Genomic DNA, 17,512 nt, shown 5'->3' on the forward strand with positions numbered 1-17,512 from the left:
AAAAGCAAAAAGAGAATCGGAGATCGTTTTTTTTTCTTTCATAATTAATCTCTGCGTGTATTTGGTGTTGACTTTTATGGTAAGAGTCAAATATGTGATCCCCGGTCGTTAAATTCAAAGCGATTACTGTTTGGTTTCACCAAAAAGTTGGAAGATGCTCACGACTCTTCCTTCCTTCCTTTGTTCCCATTTTCTCAAATATATATATATAAAGCTGCCGTCTCGAGAAGATTATAAATCCATAAGCTTCTTCTTCGTCTTCGTCGTGTGACCCGCACTTCCATCCATAGAATTCAATGTCGACCTACAAGCTCAATCACACTGTAAAATCTCTCCTTGTCTGCTTTCTTCTTGTACTATTTTAATAATCCGTTGTCTTCTGCGTGTTTGGTCTCGTGTGATCTCTCTCACTTGGTGGCTTCTGCGTGTTTCTTCCCTCTCTCTCTCTCTGCTGTTTATTTTTCGACTTAAATTTAGGATTTTTTTAAATCCATATTTGTTGAGCTTTGATAAAAATCTCTCCTTTTTGGGGTTAATATGATCGCCGGAAGTTGAGAATGTGAGAGCTATTTTTATTAATTTCTCTTTAGTTCATAGCGATGAATGATACTGTTCATAAATTTATGTCTATCTTCAAAGAAGCTCATGTTTTTGAAACAGAACATTGTTAATAACTCTATTGACTTCTTTGTTTTTTTTTTTCTTCTTGGCAGGATTCATTTGGAAAGGGAGGAGATGCAAACGGTTTGCGCTCAAACCAAGAAAACGGTTTCAGTAATTTGTCTTCTCTAGCTCAGTCAGAGAAAGCTGTTCAGGAGTTTCTTATTCAGCAGACTCCTATGCAGGCTAATGATGATCATCTCATTGAGTTCTCAGAGGCTTTGAGAAGTAAGTAAGCTTTGGATAGCTAAAAAGATTCATCATCCTTTGTGTGTTTTTCTTTCTTCTTTTTGACTTACGTTCTTGCATATTTTGTAGCTGTTGCAAAGGCTTTAAGAGGATCTTCTGAAGGAAAAGCATTGGCTCAAGCTGAAGCTGCTGAATGGAAACGGAGATATGAGTTGGAGAGGTGCAAGAATCTAGAGTTGCTTCTTAAAGGTTTTTTGAATTCTCTGTTAAATGATTTAGTGTATCCAGTTCCTTCTAGCTGTTTTGGTTTGAATAACATAGTTTTCTGGCTTGTGTCACAGCACCTTCGAATGGAGTGTGTGCTGATGAATCTAATAGCAATGGGATGATGGATCATTCAGCCAAGTCTCCGCGGCTTCATGTTCAGGAAAACGGGAATTCCTTGGAGCGTATTTGCGCTCATGAAGTGCTTCAAGATTGTGAACCTAACAGTCCTAATGGCTGTAACAACAAATTGAAGCGAAAGGTAATATACATAAACATAAAGTAGGCAAACCTATACCACATATTATCAGCACTCAGCAGACGTAGGACATCAATTTAGATGAAAATTTCTTCTTTTAGAGAGCTTAAGTATCCTCTTCAGATCTGCTGTATCCCAATACTGTTGCATCCACAAGCGGCTGCAAGCCTGCAAGAGTACATGAAACCTTAAGCCATATCTCATGTGCACTTTCACGTCACGTCTGCATGTACATATTCAAAGTCTGTTTTAACGTGCATGGATGCAGGCATCATTTAAGCTTTCCTGGGGATGCAAGGGGCAGACTAATGATCAACACAAAAAAGAAATCGTCTCTTTTGAGAGCGGCAATATCACAACACCAGATCGCAGTAGTAAACAGGTAAGGAAGCGTATTGGCTGCTTGTCTATATCCTCTCTCTGAATTTTATAAACACTAGTTACTTTTGTTCACAACTCGGTACACAGTTGTTCAGTATGTAGACTAACTTATACAACTTGTAATATTCAGATTTCACTGACATGGGAGTCCAGTCCACAGACTGTTATTATCTTCACTAAGCCTAATTCAACTTCTGTACGAGTTCTTTCTGTGGAAATGGTCAGGTCTGTATTCTCTTGAACTCTCTTTCAGTAAGATATTATTTACACAAACCATGAGGACTAGATTCAGTGATTCTCTCTGAATTGGAAGGTAAAAAGTGTTTCCTATCATATTCTTCAGATGGTTGAGAGATCATAAAGGACTAAATGTCTACGTGGAACCACGAGTGAAGGCAGAACTTTTATCTGAATCAAGTTCCTTCGACTTTGTTCAAACTTGGGAAGATGGTAAACATCTCTCTCTCTCTTTCTTTTTGTGTAAATTTTCTCTGTATATGATCAAAGCGTCGTAGTTTTTTTACCAATTGGTCATTTGTTTATGCAGACAAAGAAATTTCACTTCTACACCCAAAGGTTGACCTTGTTATAACTCTTGGTGGTGATGGTACTGTTCTATGGGTAACGTCACATCTGTCTGTTCCTTTTTAATAGTAAAACACACACAAACACGATTTAACATTGGAACATCGTAACGTTTACAGGCAGCGTCGATGTTCAAAGGACCAGTGCCTCCAATTGTTCCATTTTCCATGGGATCTCTTGGATTCATGACTCCTTTCCGTATCCTTAAAAATCTTTTTTCTTTTTATCAAGCATTATCTGTTGTCCACTGGAACTTTTTCTTTAACTCGCTATGATCCCAGACAGCGAACAATACCGAGATTGTCTTGAATCGGTTCTGAGGGGTCCACTCAGTATAACACTACGACACAGGTTGCAGTGTCACATCATCAGAGATAAAGCAAGGCATGACTACGAGACAGAAGAGACTATGCTTGTTTTGAATGAAGTCACCATCGACCGTGGGATATCTTCTTACCTCACAAACCTTGAATGCTACTGCGACAACTCGTTTGTCACATGTGTGCAAGGCGATGGACTAATACTCTCTACAACATCTGGTAGCACCGCTTACTCACTTGCAGCTGGAGGATCAATGGTCCATCCACAGGTGTTATAACATGCCCCCCCTCATGATCCTCATAACAAGCGATAAGAGCTACTAAACATGATGTTTATTTGCAGGTTCCTGGGATCTTGTTCACACCAATCTGTCCGCATTCTCTGTCTTTCCGCCCACTGATATTACCGGACCATGTGACAGTGAGAGTGCAGGTGCCATTCAACAGCAGAGGCTCCGCGTGGGTGTCGTTTGATGGGAAAGGACGGAAACAACTTGAAGCAGGGGATGCACTAGTGTGTAGCATGGCACCCTGGCCTGTCTCAACCGCTTGCCAGGTTGAATCCACTCATGATTTCCTTCGCAGCATCCATGACGGTCTTCACTGGAACCAAAGAAAGATTCAATCTTCTGACGGCCCTCAGTGACACTTGAACAAATTTATCCGAGAATTCTACTCCTTCTAAACCATATACACAGTCCTGACTTCTATAAATCTATATGCATAGAGACAAAGATGTAGTATCTGGTTTCTATACATTGGTGGGTATAATAAAGAAAATGTAGTATGATTGATTATTCAAAGTTAATGAATCAGAGATGTTTCTGTGCTAACTGATTTGTTACATTCCATGATCCCGTTTCCAAACTCTGATTAATAGACACTGCTAAAAGAAGGATAAGGAAAGGAATCATGAATCCAATGGAAAATGGAACAATTGGAGGCACTGGTCCTTTGATACTTTTGACGGCTTTCTCTGATGGTTTCCTTTTTCTCTTTCCCATTTCTTCTACAATAGAGAGGCAAATGCATATTAGTATAGAAAGCATCAAAATCTGTGGGCTAGACATTTATTTTGAAAGACTAAATGCTCTTTACGAGTGCATTTATTATTCCTTGCCATCGGGTTCTATGGAAATTAAATCATAAGTGATTACAAACAGAAAGTACCCAGTAATTCACATTTTGGTTTAATGTTCTTGAATTTTTTTTGATACTAATGCATCTTGAGATTAAAATGTTGAAGAAAACTACATACTTATTTGATGAATCATGCAGTTTCTTAATTTGTAGGTTCAAGAAATTGAGATTGAAAGGTTGAAAAGCTAGATTGAAAGTTAGGATCATCATTGAGAAATACCATCATTCATAAATTTTTTTTTTTTGTTTTTATATATATATTTTATCAATATAAAAGATCAACATATATTTGGTTTATAAATTAAGTTAATGAACATGAAATTCAACTAACAAATCCAAATTCAAATATACAATGTGTGTATTTGTTACTTTGTACAAGTTTTTCAAATCACACACATTAAAAAGAGCAATCGCTTTAAAGTATTTGTGTCGCTAAAACCCTAGATGTCCGTAGCCATAACTGAAGCTAGAATGGGCACAGTAATCCATTTAGATTATCATGAGCAGTTATGAAACGCCTGTTCCAGAGATAAGAAACATGAGTCTTTGTATCAACGGATCTAGACGCAAGATTTGCCACGGATCTATACGCATGGGCTTCTACCATTATAATGGACCTCATCCAGAGAGGAGAAGCATCTTCTCTATTGATGATTGTATTCTTGTTGATTGTTTTCCAGTAGATTACCGTTATTAGTGTAGAGGAAACTTATGTTAGGGAATAGTACACTATGGGATAAGATTGGGGTTTGTACACAAAGTTTATGCCTATTAACTCTCTGTTCTTGAACTTATGTTCTTTAACTCTCTGTTTCTATTTCAATTTATTTTCGTAAAAATTGGTTCCTAACTAATGAAAATCTTCTTTTATAAAAGAAACTTCATTAACATTTCTCGTAGGCCGGCATATTAAACAAAGACAGTAGGCCATGTTATCTCTATGCATTGGCACATGTACTGGTGATTTGGGACATTGAAAATGTCGGTGTTTACGCTAAGTACAAGGGGGCAAAAATAAAGGAGAAATCAGTGATTTTGTGCAGTCTCAGGCCACCTTGGAGACATCACAATACATGAGACTACTGCCAATGAAGAGCGAGCCCATGAGTATGTGTGGGTTACACTGCAACCGAGTGATAAGATTCACACATCTAAATTCTCACTTGAAGCAAGCAAGCGACTTTGTTATTATCCAGGATATTGCAAGCTGGACAAGAGCTCATCCTGCCCCGATAAGCGGTGATAAAAACTTCTCATTGACTGTGGCTAACCTATAGCAAGCACGCTACCACCCTATAATCGGATATGAAGGCGGGAGCTTATCAGATGCCATGAAGTGTGTTGGGTAAAAAGACTTTGATTTCAAAATGTTATCTGACTACTTTTGATACATGGAGTCGGAAGAAGCTGGAAAGTGACGATGAAAACTTATATGGTATTGCGTTTTTGATATTGAAATTAGACAAAACTTTGAAACAAAAATAAAATAAAAACCAATCATAACATGTCTGAATGGTTTTGGACATGATTAAAATATATAGAGAATCTATAAGGAATGCATGCTCAATAATTAATAGTTTTTGGTAAAACAAAAAAAAACTTGATGCAAATTTCTAGAAAAATTAGAAATTTAGATAGTTGGAATCGCAGAAAAAAATTCAACTGATTGTTTTTGCGTTTGCTTTGTAAAACCATGCCATAGGTACCGAAATTAGCGGCCATGCTATTTGTGATTTAGAATATGAAATATTTTAAAATTTTGTAATTAAAAATTAATGAAAAAAACAAGAAAAATTTATTGCAAAAATATTAATGTGTTGGGCTTTACTGTTGTGGTATCGACTAAATTTTTCATGGCTAAACATATGGGCCCATATGCGGGCTTCACAACAAAAACCACCTTTTTCGAGAGCGCCTCTCACCCTCTCACAGTTAGGTCTTCTCAACAAAGATAGAGTACTACAACACGTGGCAACAAACCAATTGCGCAAAAATCATATATGGATAAGGAATGGATCATTTCTCATCAAACGCAACGCTTTCCACAGACTCAGACTTCTTAAAACACCATCTCAAAAGCATTGCCCGAGAGAGAGAAGAATCAAAAACGTAGAATCAAATCAATTATTAAGCAATGGCATCGATGAGCATGACAGCCACATTCGTCCCGGCCGTTGCAAAGGTCCCGTCAACCACCGGCGGACGAAGGCTCTCAGTGATCAGAGCTTCAACGAGCGACAACACAACCAGCTTACAAGTCAAGGAGACACAGAACAGCACCACGATGAGGAGGGATCTCATGTTCACAGCTGCAGCTGCGGCAGTTTTTTCCTTGGCCAAGGCAGCCATGGCAGACGAGGAGGAGCCCAAACGAGGGACAGATGCAGCGAAGAAGAAGTACGCTCAAGTTTGTGTCACAATGCCGACAGCCAAGATCTGTCGCTACTGATTCAACAATCCATCTTTCATGTCTCTCTCCCTCTATCTTTCTAATATTTCGGTAAAATTTTCTCAAACTTTGTTTGTAATCATATACTAAATCAATTTCATATTTTGCTACTAGATTTTCGAATATAAACTAAACTTGACAAAAGCATTGCATAGTGTCTGTCTACAATAAAGTTGCTGAAAACTAGAATAAAGCCTTGTACCATACTTATTCAAAGTGAACACAAGCTAAGAGGAGATATTGGGTTTAACCACCTGCATACGTATAGACAAACCTCTCTCATCCCACGTAGTATCCCCAAACACAGCTCCCGTCTTATCACGAACAACGCATTCACCTCTCTCTCCCGGTTTGAACGAACAGCCTCTCGATGTCATCAGAGGAACACTCAACACGTTTCTGTTGATCCCACGTGGAACAAAAAGCACATCCCTGATCGTCGTCTTCTTCTTCCCTCCCTTCATCACAATCTTCACATCTCCTCTCCCTTCCGCCACGATAACCGTCCCGTCCACCAAACCAACCTTAGCCTTCTGCGTTCTGTCTAGACTGGTGAAAAGCTTCTCATGCGGAGTCATGTTGCTCGTGGCGTGGCCGTATATCATCCACGTATCCTCATCGTATGTGAAGGCACCCAACTCCAACTTCGCTAGCAATATGTAGTCAACTACCAGTTCTGTCTGATTCTGAGCTTCAGTTCCCGCCCGTTTGAAGCAGTGTCTTCCATAAATCCCTTGTTTAACACCCCAGTCCCCTTCCTTAGGGATGGAATGACACTCTTCAAGGTTATGATCTTCCTTGTAGCACACGTCACACCACTTGCCAACACCAAACATAGCTTTAAGCCTGTTTCGCTTAATCTCTCGATGAACATATTCATCTGGCATCGCATCAAATCTACGAAAAAACTCAGCGAGGCTCTCGAGGTTCATCGTCTTCAGATCCATTAGCTCTTCAATCACAGGAGCAGCTTCCTTGTACGACCCCGAGAGCGATCCCAAAACCTTCTTCACAACCTCGTAATCAGATTTCTGCAACTCTTCGACGATCCGCGAGACCCTAGCGAAGTAGGAAACGATCGATTCCTTTTCACACATGCTAAGTTCCTCGAATTGGTGCTCTAGCCTGCGGAGTTTCGCTTCTTCGTTACCTTTCGCGAGCGAATCCCAAAGCTCCTTGGCGGAAGCAGCCGCGATGGTCTTCCTGAAAGACGAATCCGGGAGAGAGGCTTGCAGTATCTTCAGCGCTTTGATGTCTCTCATCACGCGGTTTCTCCAGTGAGCGAGATCCGCGACTTTGATCGTCGCCGCTAACTCTGGAATCTTCGTAGGATCGGGAGAGAGGCCGTTTTCAACAACCTCCCAGAGACCTTTCTCCACGAGTGTTGTTTTCGCGGTGGGAGCCCACTTTTCGTAGATTAGGTCACCGGCAACACCGTCTTCTGCATTCGCCGCCGCCATAGCTGTCGTAACACTCAGGGTTTCCTAAAACTTTGTTTGTATATTCTCTTGGAGAGAGCGAATCGCAAATCGCAATGCACGCGTCGCTTACTATTTATACTTACAATAATGACATTAAACCAAATCGTTAACCCTCTTTCGGTGTACGCATTTATTCAAGATAAGCTTGGGATATTGATTCGGTTTAGCGTAACTGGAGGATATTTTCGGTTTAGTTTCTCCTCTAGCCCTGAGCGGGGTTCTACTTGGAATTCAAAATTTAAAATTTCTGGATTTTCAATATCATGCACACAGGTTTTATTTGGTTTTTCCAAATTTTCAGTTCAGTTTCGCATTATACTGTATCTAATAAAATCTTTGAAACTTTTAAAAACTGAAAAGTATCTATGTTAATAAAATTGTCAAACTATAACACCAAAAAAACTGGTATAAAACTGTCGAAATCTTCAACTATTTTCAAATTTTAGTTTGGATTTCGATTACAATAGGATCTCCAAAATACTCAATATCAAAGTATCTAAACATTACGAATCATTTGGGATTTTTTTTAGAGTGATTTTCACTTTAGGACAGTTTTTGACATTTTATTACATTGTAAGACAGTTTGCACTCTTGAGGTAGTTTATGGTGATAAAATGACATAATGGTCCCTAGCTAAAAACCATTAGGTCTTCATTGTCGTGTGTAGATTTAATTAGTTTTCAAAATTCAAAAAGTTTTACTTTAATTGGTTTTCAGCCACTTATAATATATTTATCTTACTTTCATTTTTTCTTTTTAGCCACCGCAAAAAATCTGAACCGGCGTCGAGAGTTCAGATGTGAGAGAGTAATTAACGTCGTAGAGGACTCAGAACCAGAGAATAACTGACCAGCCATGAAGCATCGAAACGCACCTCCACACCATAGCCACACCTCAGCACCTCGGAGAAGAAGGGGTAGCCTCTGAAACCACCGATGAAGCAATCCCGTCAAATCAAGACTAGAGCTAACGAACCCGAAGAAGAGAAGGTCGGCGAAATCACCGCCGCAGGAGGAGACCTCAAACAAGATCCGAAATTTCTCTCTCTCTCTCTCTCTAACTTTCTCTCTCAGATGGAAGAGACCTCAAACCAGATCTGTAATGATAACCCCTTTTTTTTTTTAAGTTATCAAATTGGTCTAATAAAGCATGGGAGAAGAAAATTTTATCGGTAAGTTTCGTAGTTTATGTTTAAGAATTGTATGTTTTATGTAGAATATTAGTTCTATAATATGATTAGTAAGAAAAAGACACTTCAAAACTCTGTTGATTATTATGGGAAAAGAGTGGATTTGCTGAGCCGGATGGCCATTCATAATAACATGATATTTTGATATGGAAAGGTTCGTAAAGCTTACAAATTTAATGTCTTTAACTCATGTCTTATCGACAAAGTGGCTACAACGTCAACGTGATGTTTATTATGTGGGTCAAGAAGCCAGTTTATTTTGGTATCATATATGGGTTTGTGAGCATGTATTGAAAACTAAGAGGGTAAAGACTACTTTGTCTTAAAACTCAGATTGTATGAACTCTTGAATCTATTTTAAGGATTTCAATTGGCAGGGTTAGCATTGTTCATATGTACACTTATTTGTAGATATCCACATGTACACTTATTTGTACACCAAGTGTTTAATATTACTTACTTGTAGATATCCACATGTACACTTATCTGTAGATGTCCACATGTACACTTATTTGTAGATATCCACATGTACACATGTACACCAAGTGTTCTTAGATGTCCATATGTATACTTAGTTATGTATACTGGTTCACAAATGTCCATACACCTACATATTAATTTTACCGCAATTTAATATTACTTACTTATAGACTTTTACAAATTGGATTCACACAGTTGTATGTCTAAAATTATGCAAGGCAAAAACGTGTGCTCGCATGTACACATATTTCTCACAATTCACACATACATATTTGTAACGTAATCCACATGCACACTTGTTCATGAATATCCAAATGTACACGATATCATGAAAGCAGATTCAGGTTCTCTACAAAGGAGCCAACATTGGCAACATCGCTTAAGTAATTACTTATTGGCCACTCACGTCCTGCCTCACAAGAAAAAGGACACACCTCAATATTTTACAACCAACTTTAAGGCTTAAAGCAGATTCAAGTTTTCTAATAAAATGCGTGGATACAATATAAACACTAATAAAATGCGTGGATACAATATAAACATTATCTTTCCTTTTTGAAGTGTACATATGTACATTTTGAAGTGTAAATATGTACACAACCTGAATGTACATATGTACATTATCTCTATACATATGCATCTTATATGTATAGTGTACATGTGTACACATATTTGTTATTTAAATTTAGATAATTGTGGTGTTCAAAAAAAAGTATACATATGTACATAACACGAACGTGTGTTTCAAGCATTTGGTGTTCAAAAAAAAAAGTGTTTCAAATGTGTACACTAATGTCATGTACACCAGTTTATATATATCCATAGAACAAACAAAGATTAACTAGTCATCCTTAATGTAACCTTAATCCATACATACAAAATTTATGCTAATCTCACATTCCCAAAAAAAAATGAAACAAACAATAATTTCATCAACTCATATCTACAACTTCTTGCCTTTCAATATTTGTGAGCTCTCTCTTTGCAATTGAGATCTCATAATTTTAACGAGTTTAATATTTGTTTTACTTCATTTAAATGATTTTAGAATGTTTTTAGATGTTTTTAGTAAATATATTTGCATATAACAGGGGCTGAATTGCTTTTGCTGAGAGTTTGGGGATGAATCAAAAATAAATCTGCAAACTAGAAAACATTTGGGGAAAAGTCGCGATTAACCACAAGTGGAGGACCATTTATGAAATTGTAAATAAGTTGGGTCAGACCTCGTAACCCGGATTGTCGATCTCTGCTTCGGGACAGTCGCGATGGAGAGCATGAAACCGGCAGAGCTGAGCACGGCGACGTAGTAGACGGCTTGGACAGTGCTCTCAATGTGGCCTGGGCTTTGATTTCGGTGGAGAGGAACTGCAACAGCGAACTGAGACTCGCGGCGATGGATTGCGATGGAGAGAACTCGGTGAGACGGTGATTCTTCTTGACGGTGCAACAGCGGTGTTCGTGTTACAGACTTACAGTGGAGCACAATCCCGACGAGAGGAGATCATAGAGTGGTGGTTGGAATTGAGCTCAGCCGCGGGTTGAAGTGAGCAGATGGTCACGATTCAACAGAGGGTGTGGCAACTTTGTGGTCTCCTTTCTCTTTTTTTTCTTGAACTCTTATTCTCTCTCTTGATATTAAAATCTCAGAAGGAACGATGATGATGATGATAGAAAACAATTGTTCTTGATTGTAGATGTGAAAATTGTTTTATAAATTATGATTTTTATATTTTATTTTCTGGTTAGAAAAGAAAAGGATAGCGTTGGAATTTTACATTACCTCTCTATGTGTAAAGACAAGAGGAAAGTGTGTTGGGAGAGGAAAGTGTCTTATGGTGAAATTTAAAGATGAAAAGTGTCTTTGAGTGTAATAGTTTCTTTTTTTTATTATAAAAAAAAACAAATTCCTACAGGATTCCGATTTTTTTGGGCTCGAATTAAGTTTAGAATTCGGTTAAATGCCAAGCCTATTCAATCTTTGAATTCGGTTGATACGGAGTTTTCGAAATCAAATACGGTTTAATCTGGTTTAGTTTAAATGAGTTGATCCGATTTAAGTTAGGCCCTGTTCGTTTGCTCACCCAGGTGATCCATCTGGGTGAAAATGCAAATTGATGTTCGTTTAGTGCATTATAATGCTACATCCAGATGGATCACCCAGCTGAATTTTTAAAAACTCATCTCAAATTCTTATCCAAATGAAGGTGAGTCTTGATGGTGCATCTGGATGCAGATGCATCTAGTTCAGTCTAAAATGAAAAATGACAAAAATGACCTTTTAAAATCAAAATATTATTTTCAAACCGTAAATTCAATTTTTTTTTGCATATAATTTTTTCCACTATAACCAAAAAATACATTTTCTCACAAAAACGGAAAACACACTTTCCCGCCAAAACTGCAAGATGCATTTTTCCGCAAAAAACATAAAACACATATTTTCATAAAAACACATTTTCGGCTAAACCAGTAAAACTACACTTTTCGACCAAAACCCAAAAAAGCATATTCCTGCCAAAACCGGAAACAACACAATTTCTCGCCAAAACAAAAAAAAAAGGCATTTTTTCGCTAAAACCGAAAAACACAATTTTCTTGCCAAAACCGGAAAACAGAATGTTCCTGCCAAAACTGAAAAACCGAATTTTCCCACCAAAACTGAAAAACAGAATTTTCCCACCAAAACCAGAAAACGGAATTTTCCCACCAAAATCGGAAAAACGCATTTTCCCGCCAAAATTGAAAAACACATTTTCCCGCCAAAACCGGAAAAACGTATTTCCCGCTAAAACCGGAAAAATACATTTTTGTATTTTCCCGCCAAAACCGGAAAATGAGTTTTTCCGCCAAAACCGGAAAATGGGTTTTCCCGCCAAAACCGGAAAATGGGTTTTCCCGCCAAAACCGGAAAAATGTATTTTTCCGCCAAAACCGGAAAATGGGTTTTCCCGCCAAAACCGGAAAACGCATTTTTCCGCCAAAACCGGAAAAGTGCATTTTCCCGCCAAAAACGGAAAAATGCATTTTCCCGCCAAAACCGGAAAATGTATTTTTCCCGCCAAAACCGTAAAAATAACTTTCCGCCAAAACCGGAAAAATGTATTTTCCCACCAATACTGCAAAAATAATTTTCCCGCCAAAATCATGAAAAAAAAATTTTCCCGTCAAAAACACTTTTCGCGCCAAAACTTCAAAACACACTTTTTTCCGTCCAAACCGCAAAAACGTATTTTTCCGCCAAACCCATAAAACATATTGTTCCGCCAAAACCATAAAAATGCACTTTTTCTCGAAAAACACATATTTTCTCAAAAACCACAAAAATATTTTCGGCCAAAACCGTAAAAATGCTATTTTTCCGCCGAAACGTAAGAAATTATATTTTAGTCATTTTATTAACAAGTCCACGTGGATGCAGATGGAAGTTAAGAAATGAAAAGTAAACGAACATAGTTGCATTCAGATGATTCATCTGGATGCATGAACGAAATGAAGAAACGAACAACACCCAAATGGAGCATCTGGATGAGATATCTAGATGGACTATCTGGATGCATCTTCCAGATGTACAAACGAACAGGGCCTTATTAAACCTTACACCGCACGCAAGAATTCTCTCCAACGATGGTCACAAGAGTTTTGTTGATTTTTAAACTTGTGATTAACCACACCAAGAAAAATGTTTGGAAACTAGATTAATACCAAAGCCGTCCAAAGATTTAAAAGACAACAGACTGATTCATACTACTGCAGTAGCAAACTAGCAATAAAACGACCAAACTGAAAACATGATAACACCAAACCAAAAGAGAAAACAACACATTCATACGTCCACCTTTCGAGTTACGTTCAGTACCAAAGTGCAAAGCATAGAGCTAACTAAGAGGTGAGATTACCTTCAACCACATTCAAACGGAGAGCTGGTCCTCTCTCATCCCACACAGGCTCCCCAAACACCGCCCCAGTTCGGTCGTGGAACGTGCATTTCTTTGGTTCCATTCTTGCTGAATAGCCTCTTGCGGTCAACTCATCAAGACTCAGCACGTTTTCCTTCAACCCAGGAACGAAAAGCACGTTCTTCATCGTCTTCTTCTTCCCATCCTTCATCACAATCTTCACATCTCCTCGTCCTTCCACCTTGAGAACTTTTCCGTCTGATAATCCAACATACGCTTTATGTGTTCTGTCCAAACCAGAGAAGTACTTGTCGTTTGGAGTCATATGATTCGTGGTACCGCAGGGGTGCACCATCCACACATCCTCATCACAAGTGCCTTCACCTAACGCTTCCTCTGCGTGCATCAAGTACTCAACTTCAACTTCCTCCACTTGCTGCTCCTGATTCTTTCTCTTGCAGTCTCTCGCAAAGTGCCCTTGTTCTCCACACTGAAAGCACTTACCACGCCTCGAACTCCCGTTTCTAGGGTTGTAATAACAATCCTCCTCGTTGTGATTCCTCTTCTTGCACATACCACACCACTTGCCACGCGTCAAGTCAAGACTCATACCCTTCATCATCAGAAGGCAAACCTCCTCGGATACAGAATCATAAAAATCGAAAAAATCAGGAAGACTTTCAAGAGACATGTTCTCCATAATCTCCGCGTTCTCTTCCAAACACGGAGCCACAATCGTATACGGCATCTTGAGCGAACTCAGCACCTTCTTGTTAACCTCGTACTTCGATTTCACTCTGTTCAAACGACGCATCTCTTCGAGGATCACCGTGACTCTACCTACGTAGGATTCAATCGTCTCTCCTTCCTTCATGCTGAGTTCTTGGAATTGCTTCTCTAACCGAACTAGCTCCACCGCTTTGTTACCGTTTTTGAGCAAATCCCAAGCGTCTTTTGCCGAAGAGGCAGAGAGAGTCTTCCTGAAGGCAGAGTTCGGAAGAGATGATTGAATTACCTGAAGCGCTTTGGTGTCTTTCACCACGAGATCTCTCCATTTCGAGAGTTCTTCAGGTTGAATCGTCGCTGATAGCTTTGGATTTTTTGATGGATCTGGCGGGACTCCGTTTTCGACGACCTCCCAAAGTCCTTTCTGCATCAGTGTGGTTTTGGTGGATGGAGCCCAGGTTTCGAAGTTCAGTTCGCCGGAGATCTTCTTCGTCGATGCCGCCATAGCCGTAACAACAGTTAGGGTTTTTAAAACTTGTTTCTTTTTTTTCTCTTGGAGAGAGTGAATAGACACAAACTATTGTTGGATCCATTAATAGCCTTTAGGCTTTAATGAAATATGTGAAAAGCAAATGACTTGGGCCTGTGTGATCAACAGCCCAAAGTATCATCATTTATGATGTAAGGAGACTTGTCCCACATCGCTTAGAGGAAGAGAAGTTGAGCAATATATATATGTTCACTTACCATGAAAGCTTAAACAGCTTGGAGAGAGAAGAAAGCTCCCCACGCGCGCGCCGCCGCCGCCGTCCGGCCGGCTCGGCTCGGCTCGGCTCGGCTCGGCTCGGCGTGGGCTTGGGCTTGGGCTTGGGCTTGGGCTTGGGCTTGGGCTTGGGCTTGGGCTTGGGCTTGGGCTTGGGCTTGGGCTTGGGCTTGGGCTTGGGTGGAGGGCCTTTGGCCCGATAAGAAGTATTCTTTTTGGACCAAGTTAAGCTCAACGTTTTGCCATTTATTTCGGGGAAAAAACATCATACAATTTTATTTAAAACGACAAGTAGTTTGTCTAGAAAATAAAAACGTCATGCATGTTATCCTCTCGAAATTTTTAAACGAGATAAGAGAGAGTCTTGAGGAAGAAGTTTCGGAACTCAACTTCCCTCGATCTCCGCGAGATTCTCGCCCACGTGCAGCAGCTGTTGCGGGAAGTGGGTCGTCTCCGTCTCTTTAAATATCATCTCTTCTCTTCCTTCATTTTTTAACCTTTTCTGAATCGAAATCCAACAGCAAAATTCCCTCTGCGTAAGTCTATTATTGCGAGAGTGTTTCGTAGATTTTTTGTTCGATAGGGCGATCACGGGTGAGGCGTGAGTCGTCTGCCATGGTTGTATCCTGGGACTCTATATTCGTACAGTCCCTTCTCTCTCCAATGCTATGTTGCAGGAATCTGGGTTAGATTCTGTTTGATTTTGTTTTCCCTTAGAACCTGGTCTCGGGAACCTTGCTCAGCAAGAATGGATTCGCCACAAGCTTTGAGGCGGATAAGCTCGTGATTAGGAAGAATGGGATGTATTTGGGAAGGGGTTATGTTAAGGGTGGACTTGTCAAGTTGAATGTAATGACAGTCACTCCAAAAGTTGTAGCTCCAAAAGTTTCAATGAATAAGAATGAGCCAGTTGCTTATTTGGTTGAGTCTTTTAATATATGGCATGAAAGATTAGGCCATGTAAACTACAAATCTATACAAAGATTAATGAATCTAAATCTAATTCCTAAATGCAAAACAAGTAAACAAAAATGTGAAGTATGCGTACAGGCTAAGCTCACAAAAATACCATCACCTCGTGTTGAAAGAACTAATAAACCTCTAGATTTAATTCACACTGATTTATGTGATTTAAAATACTTACAAACTAGAGGTGGTAAAAAGTACTTTGTGACCTTCATAGATGACTGCACAAAATATTGTTATGTTTATTTATTACATAGCAAAGATGAAACCTTGGAAAAATTTAAAGAATTTAAACTCGAGGTCGAGAATCAGCTTAAAACAACTATTAAAGTAGTTAGAAGCGACAGAGGAGGCGAGTATGATGGTCCGTTCAATGCATTCTGTAAAGAACATGGAATAATCCATCAAACTACAGCTCCGTACTCACCAGAATCTAATGGAGTTGCTGAACGAAAAAATCGAACTCTAAAAGAGATGATGAATGCTATGTTGCAGGAATCTGGGTTACCCCAGAACATGTGGGGGGAAGCATTGCTTACCACTAATTATATCCTCAACAAAATTCCACACAAAATAACTGGCAAAACTCCATATGAATTATGGAAAGGTAATTTACCTTCGTATAAATACCTCAAAGTGTGGGGGTGCCTGGCAAAAGTTGCGGTACCACCACCAAAGAAGGTCACTATTGGACCTAAAACAGTGGATTGCATCTTCATCGGATATGCACATAACAGTAATGCTTATCGATTTCTGGTACATAAATCTGAAATATCAGATATTCATGAAAATACAGTCATGGAATCAAGAAATGCATCTTTCTTCGAGAATATTTTTCCATATAGGGAAAAACAAGGTTCAAAACGAACTCGAGAAGAAAGAGACAATGACAAGAACTCAGAAACTGAGACAAACGTCGAGATTTCTATAAATGATATTTCAGAAAATGAAGAAAAAGATGAACCTCGAAGAAGCAAAAGAGCTCGAAAGGAAAAATCTTTTGGAGAAGATTTCTTAATGGCATTTTTAGTAGAAAATGCTCCAAAAACTTTGGCAGAAGCCATGGCTTCACCAGAAGCTCCATTTTGGAACGAAGCTGTCAGGAGTGAATTAGATTCGATTATGCAAAATTATACGTATTACATAACGGATTTACCACCTGGCTGCAAAGCATTAGGGAATAAATGGATAATGACACGCAAACCTGGTGGAAAATACAAGTCTAGGCTTGTAGTTCAAGGATTCCGACAAAAAGAAGGCCTTGACTATTTTGATACATATTCTCCAGTGACGAGAATAACATCAATAAGACTGATGATAGCAATCGCAGCCTTAAGAGACTTAGAAATCCATCAAATGGATGTAAAAACTGCTTTTCTAAATGGTGATTTAGAAGAGGAAATTTACATGAAACAACCTGAAGGTTTTGTCATTCCCGGACAGGAAGACAAAGTATGTCGACTTGTAAAGTCACTTTATGGGCTTAAACAAGCTCCTAAACAAAACCCGACAGATATTAACTATGAGTGGTTCAAGGCTTAAAAATGCCACCAACTCAAACACAGTGAATTTTTCGCAAACACTCTCGATAAGTCTGTCTAGTCTAGTCCAGATTAGAATAAGTATAGTTTTTTAGAGTCTATCGAGTCTGCATTTAGTCTGCATATGTTTAGAAGAGTCATTTCTATTCATGTGGGGGATTGTTGGATCCATTAATAGCCTTTAGGCTTTAATGAAATATGTGAAAAGCAAATGACTTGG

General features: G+C 39.0%; 4 protein-coding genes across 5 annotated transcripts; 2 read left to right on the forward strand and 2 right to left on the reverse strand.

Moving 5' to 3' along the window:
* Positions 1-42: 42 nt before the first annotated feature.
* On the forward strand, positions 43-3,509 carry LOC103869211 (NAD(H) kinase 1). Of its 2 annotated transcripts, none has more exons than XM_009147277.3 (11): positions 43-323; positions 714-888; positions 979-1,098; positions 1,191-1,375; positions 1,641-1,754; positions 1,884-1,978; positions 2,097-2,203; positions 2,301-2,374; positions 2,458-2,536; positions 2,620-2,927; positions 3,002-3,509. In XM_009147277.3, exons 1-11 carry the CDS (start codon positions 297-299, stop codon positions 3,302-3,304), a joined length of 1,587 nt encoding a protein of 528 aa, XP_009145525.1. In that variant the 5' UTR covers positions 43-296; the 3' UTR covers positions 3,305-3,509. The 2 variants fall into 2 exon arrangements, with proteins under 2 accessions (XP_009145525.1, XP_033147149.1); XM_033291258.1 differs by lacking the exon at positions 43-323 and adding an exon at positions 359-559.
* A 2,306-nt stretch (positions 3,510-5,815) lies between these two features.
* Positions 5,816-6,386, forward strand: LOC103869213 (photosystem II 5 kDa protein, chloroplastic). The gene has a single exon (XM_033291261.1). It carries the CDS (start codon positions 5,933-5,935, stop codon positions 6,245-6,247), a length of 315 nt encoding a protein of 104 aa, XP_033147152.1. The 5' UTR covers positions 5,816-5,932; the 3' UTR covers positions 6,248-6,386.
* Positions 6,096-11,600, reverse strand: LOC117133971. Its single transcript, XM_033291260.1, has 3 exons — positions 10,624-11,600; positions 9,087-9,806; positions 6,096-8,824 (listed from the first exon to the last, which is right to left on the reverse strand). Exon 3 carries the CDS (start codon positions 7,705-7,707, stop codon positions 6,475-6,477), a length of 1,233 nt encoding a protein of 410 aa, XP_033147151.1. The 5' UTR covers positions 7,708-8,824; positions 9,087-9,806; positions 10,624-11,600; the 3' UTR covers positions 6,096-6,474.
* A 1,679-nt stretch (positions 11,601-13,279) lies between these two features.
* On the reverse strand, positions 13,280-14,527 carry LOC117134382. Its single transcript, XM_033292683.1, has one exon. The coding sequence runs from the start codon at positions 14,525-14,527 to the stop codon at positions 13,280-13,282; it is 1,248 nt and encodes a 415-aa protein (XP_033148574.1).
* Between the last annotated feature and the right edge of the window lie 2,985 nt (positions 14,528-17,512).

Source organism: Brassica rapa, chromosome A05 (genome assembly GCF_000309985.2).
Source record: "Brassica rapa cultivar Chiifu-401-42 chromosome A05, CAAS_Brap_v3.01, whole genome shotgun sequence".
NCBI classification, from domain to species: domain Eukaryota; kingdom Viridiplantae; phylum Streptophyta; class Magnoliopsida; order Brassicales; family Brassicaceae; genus Brassica; species Brassica rapa.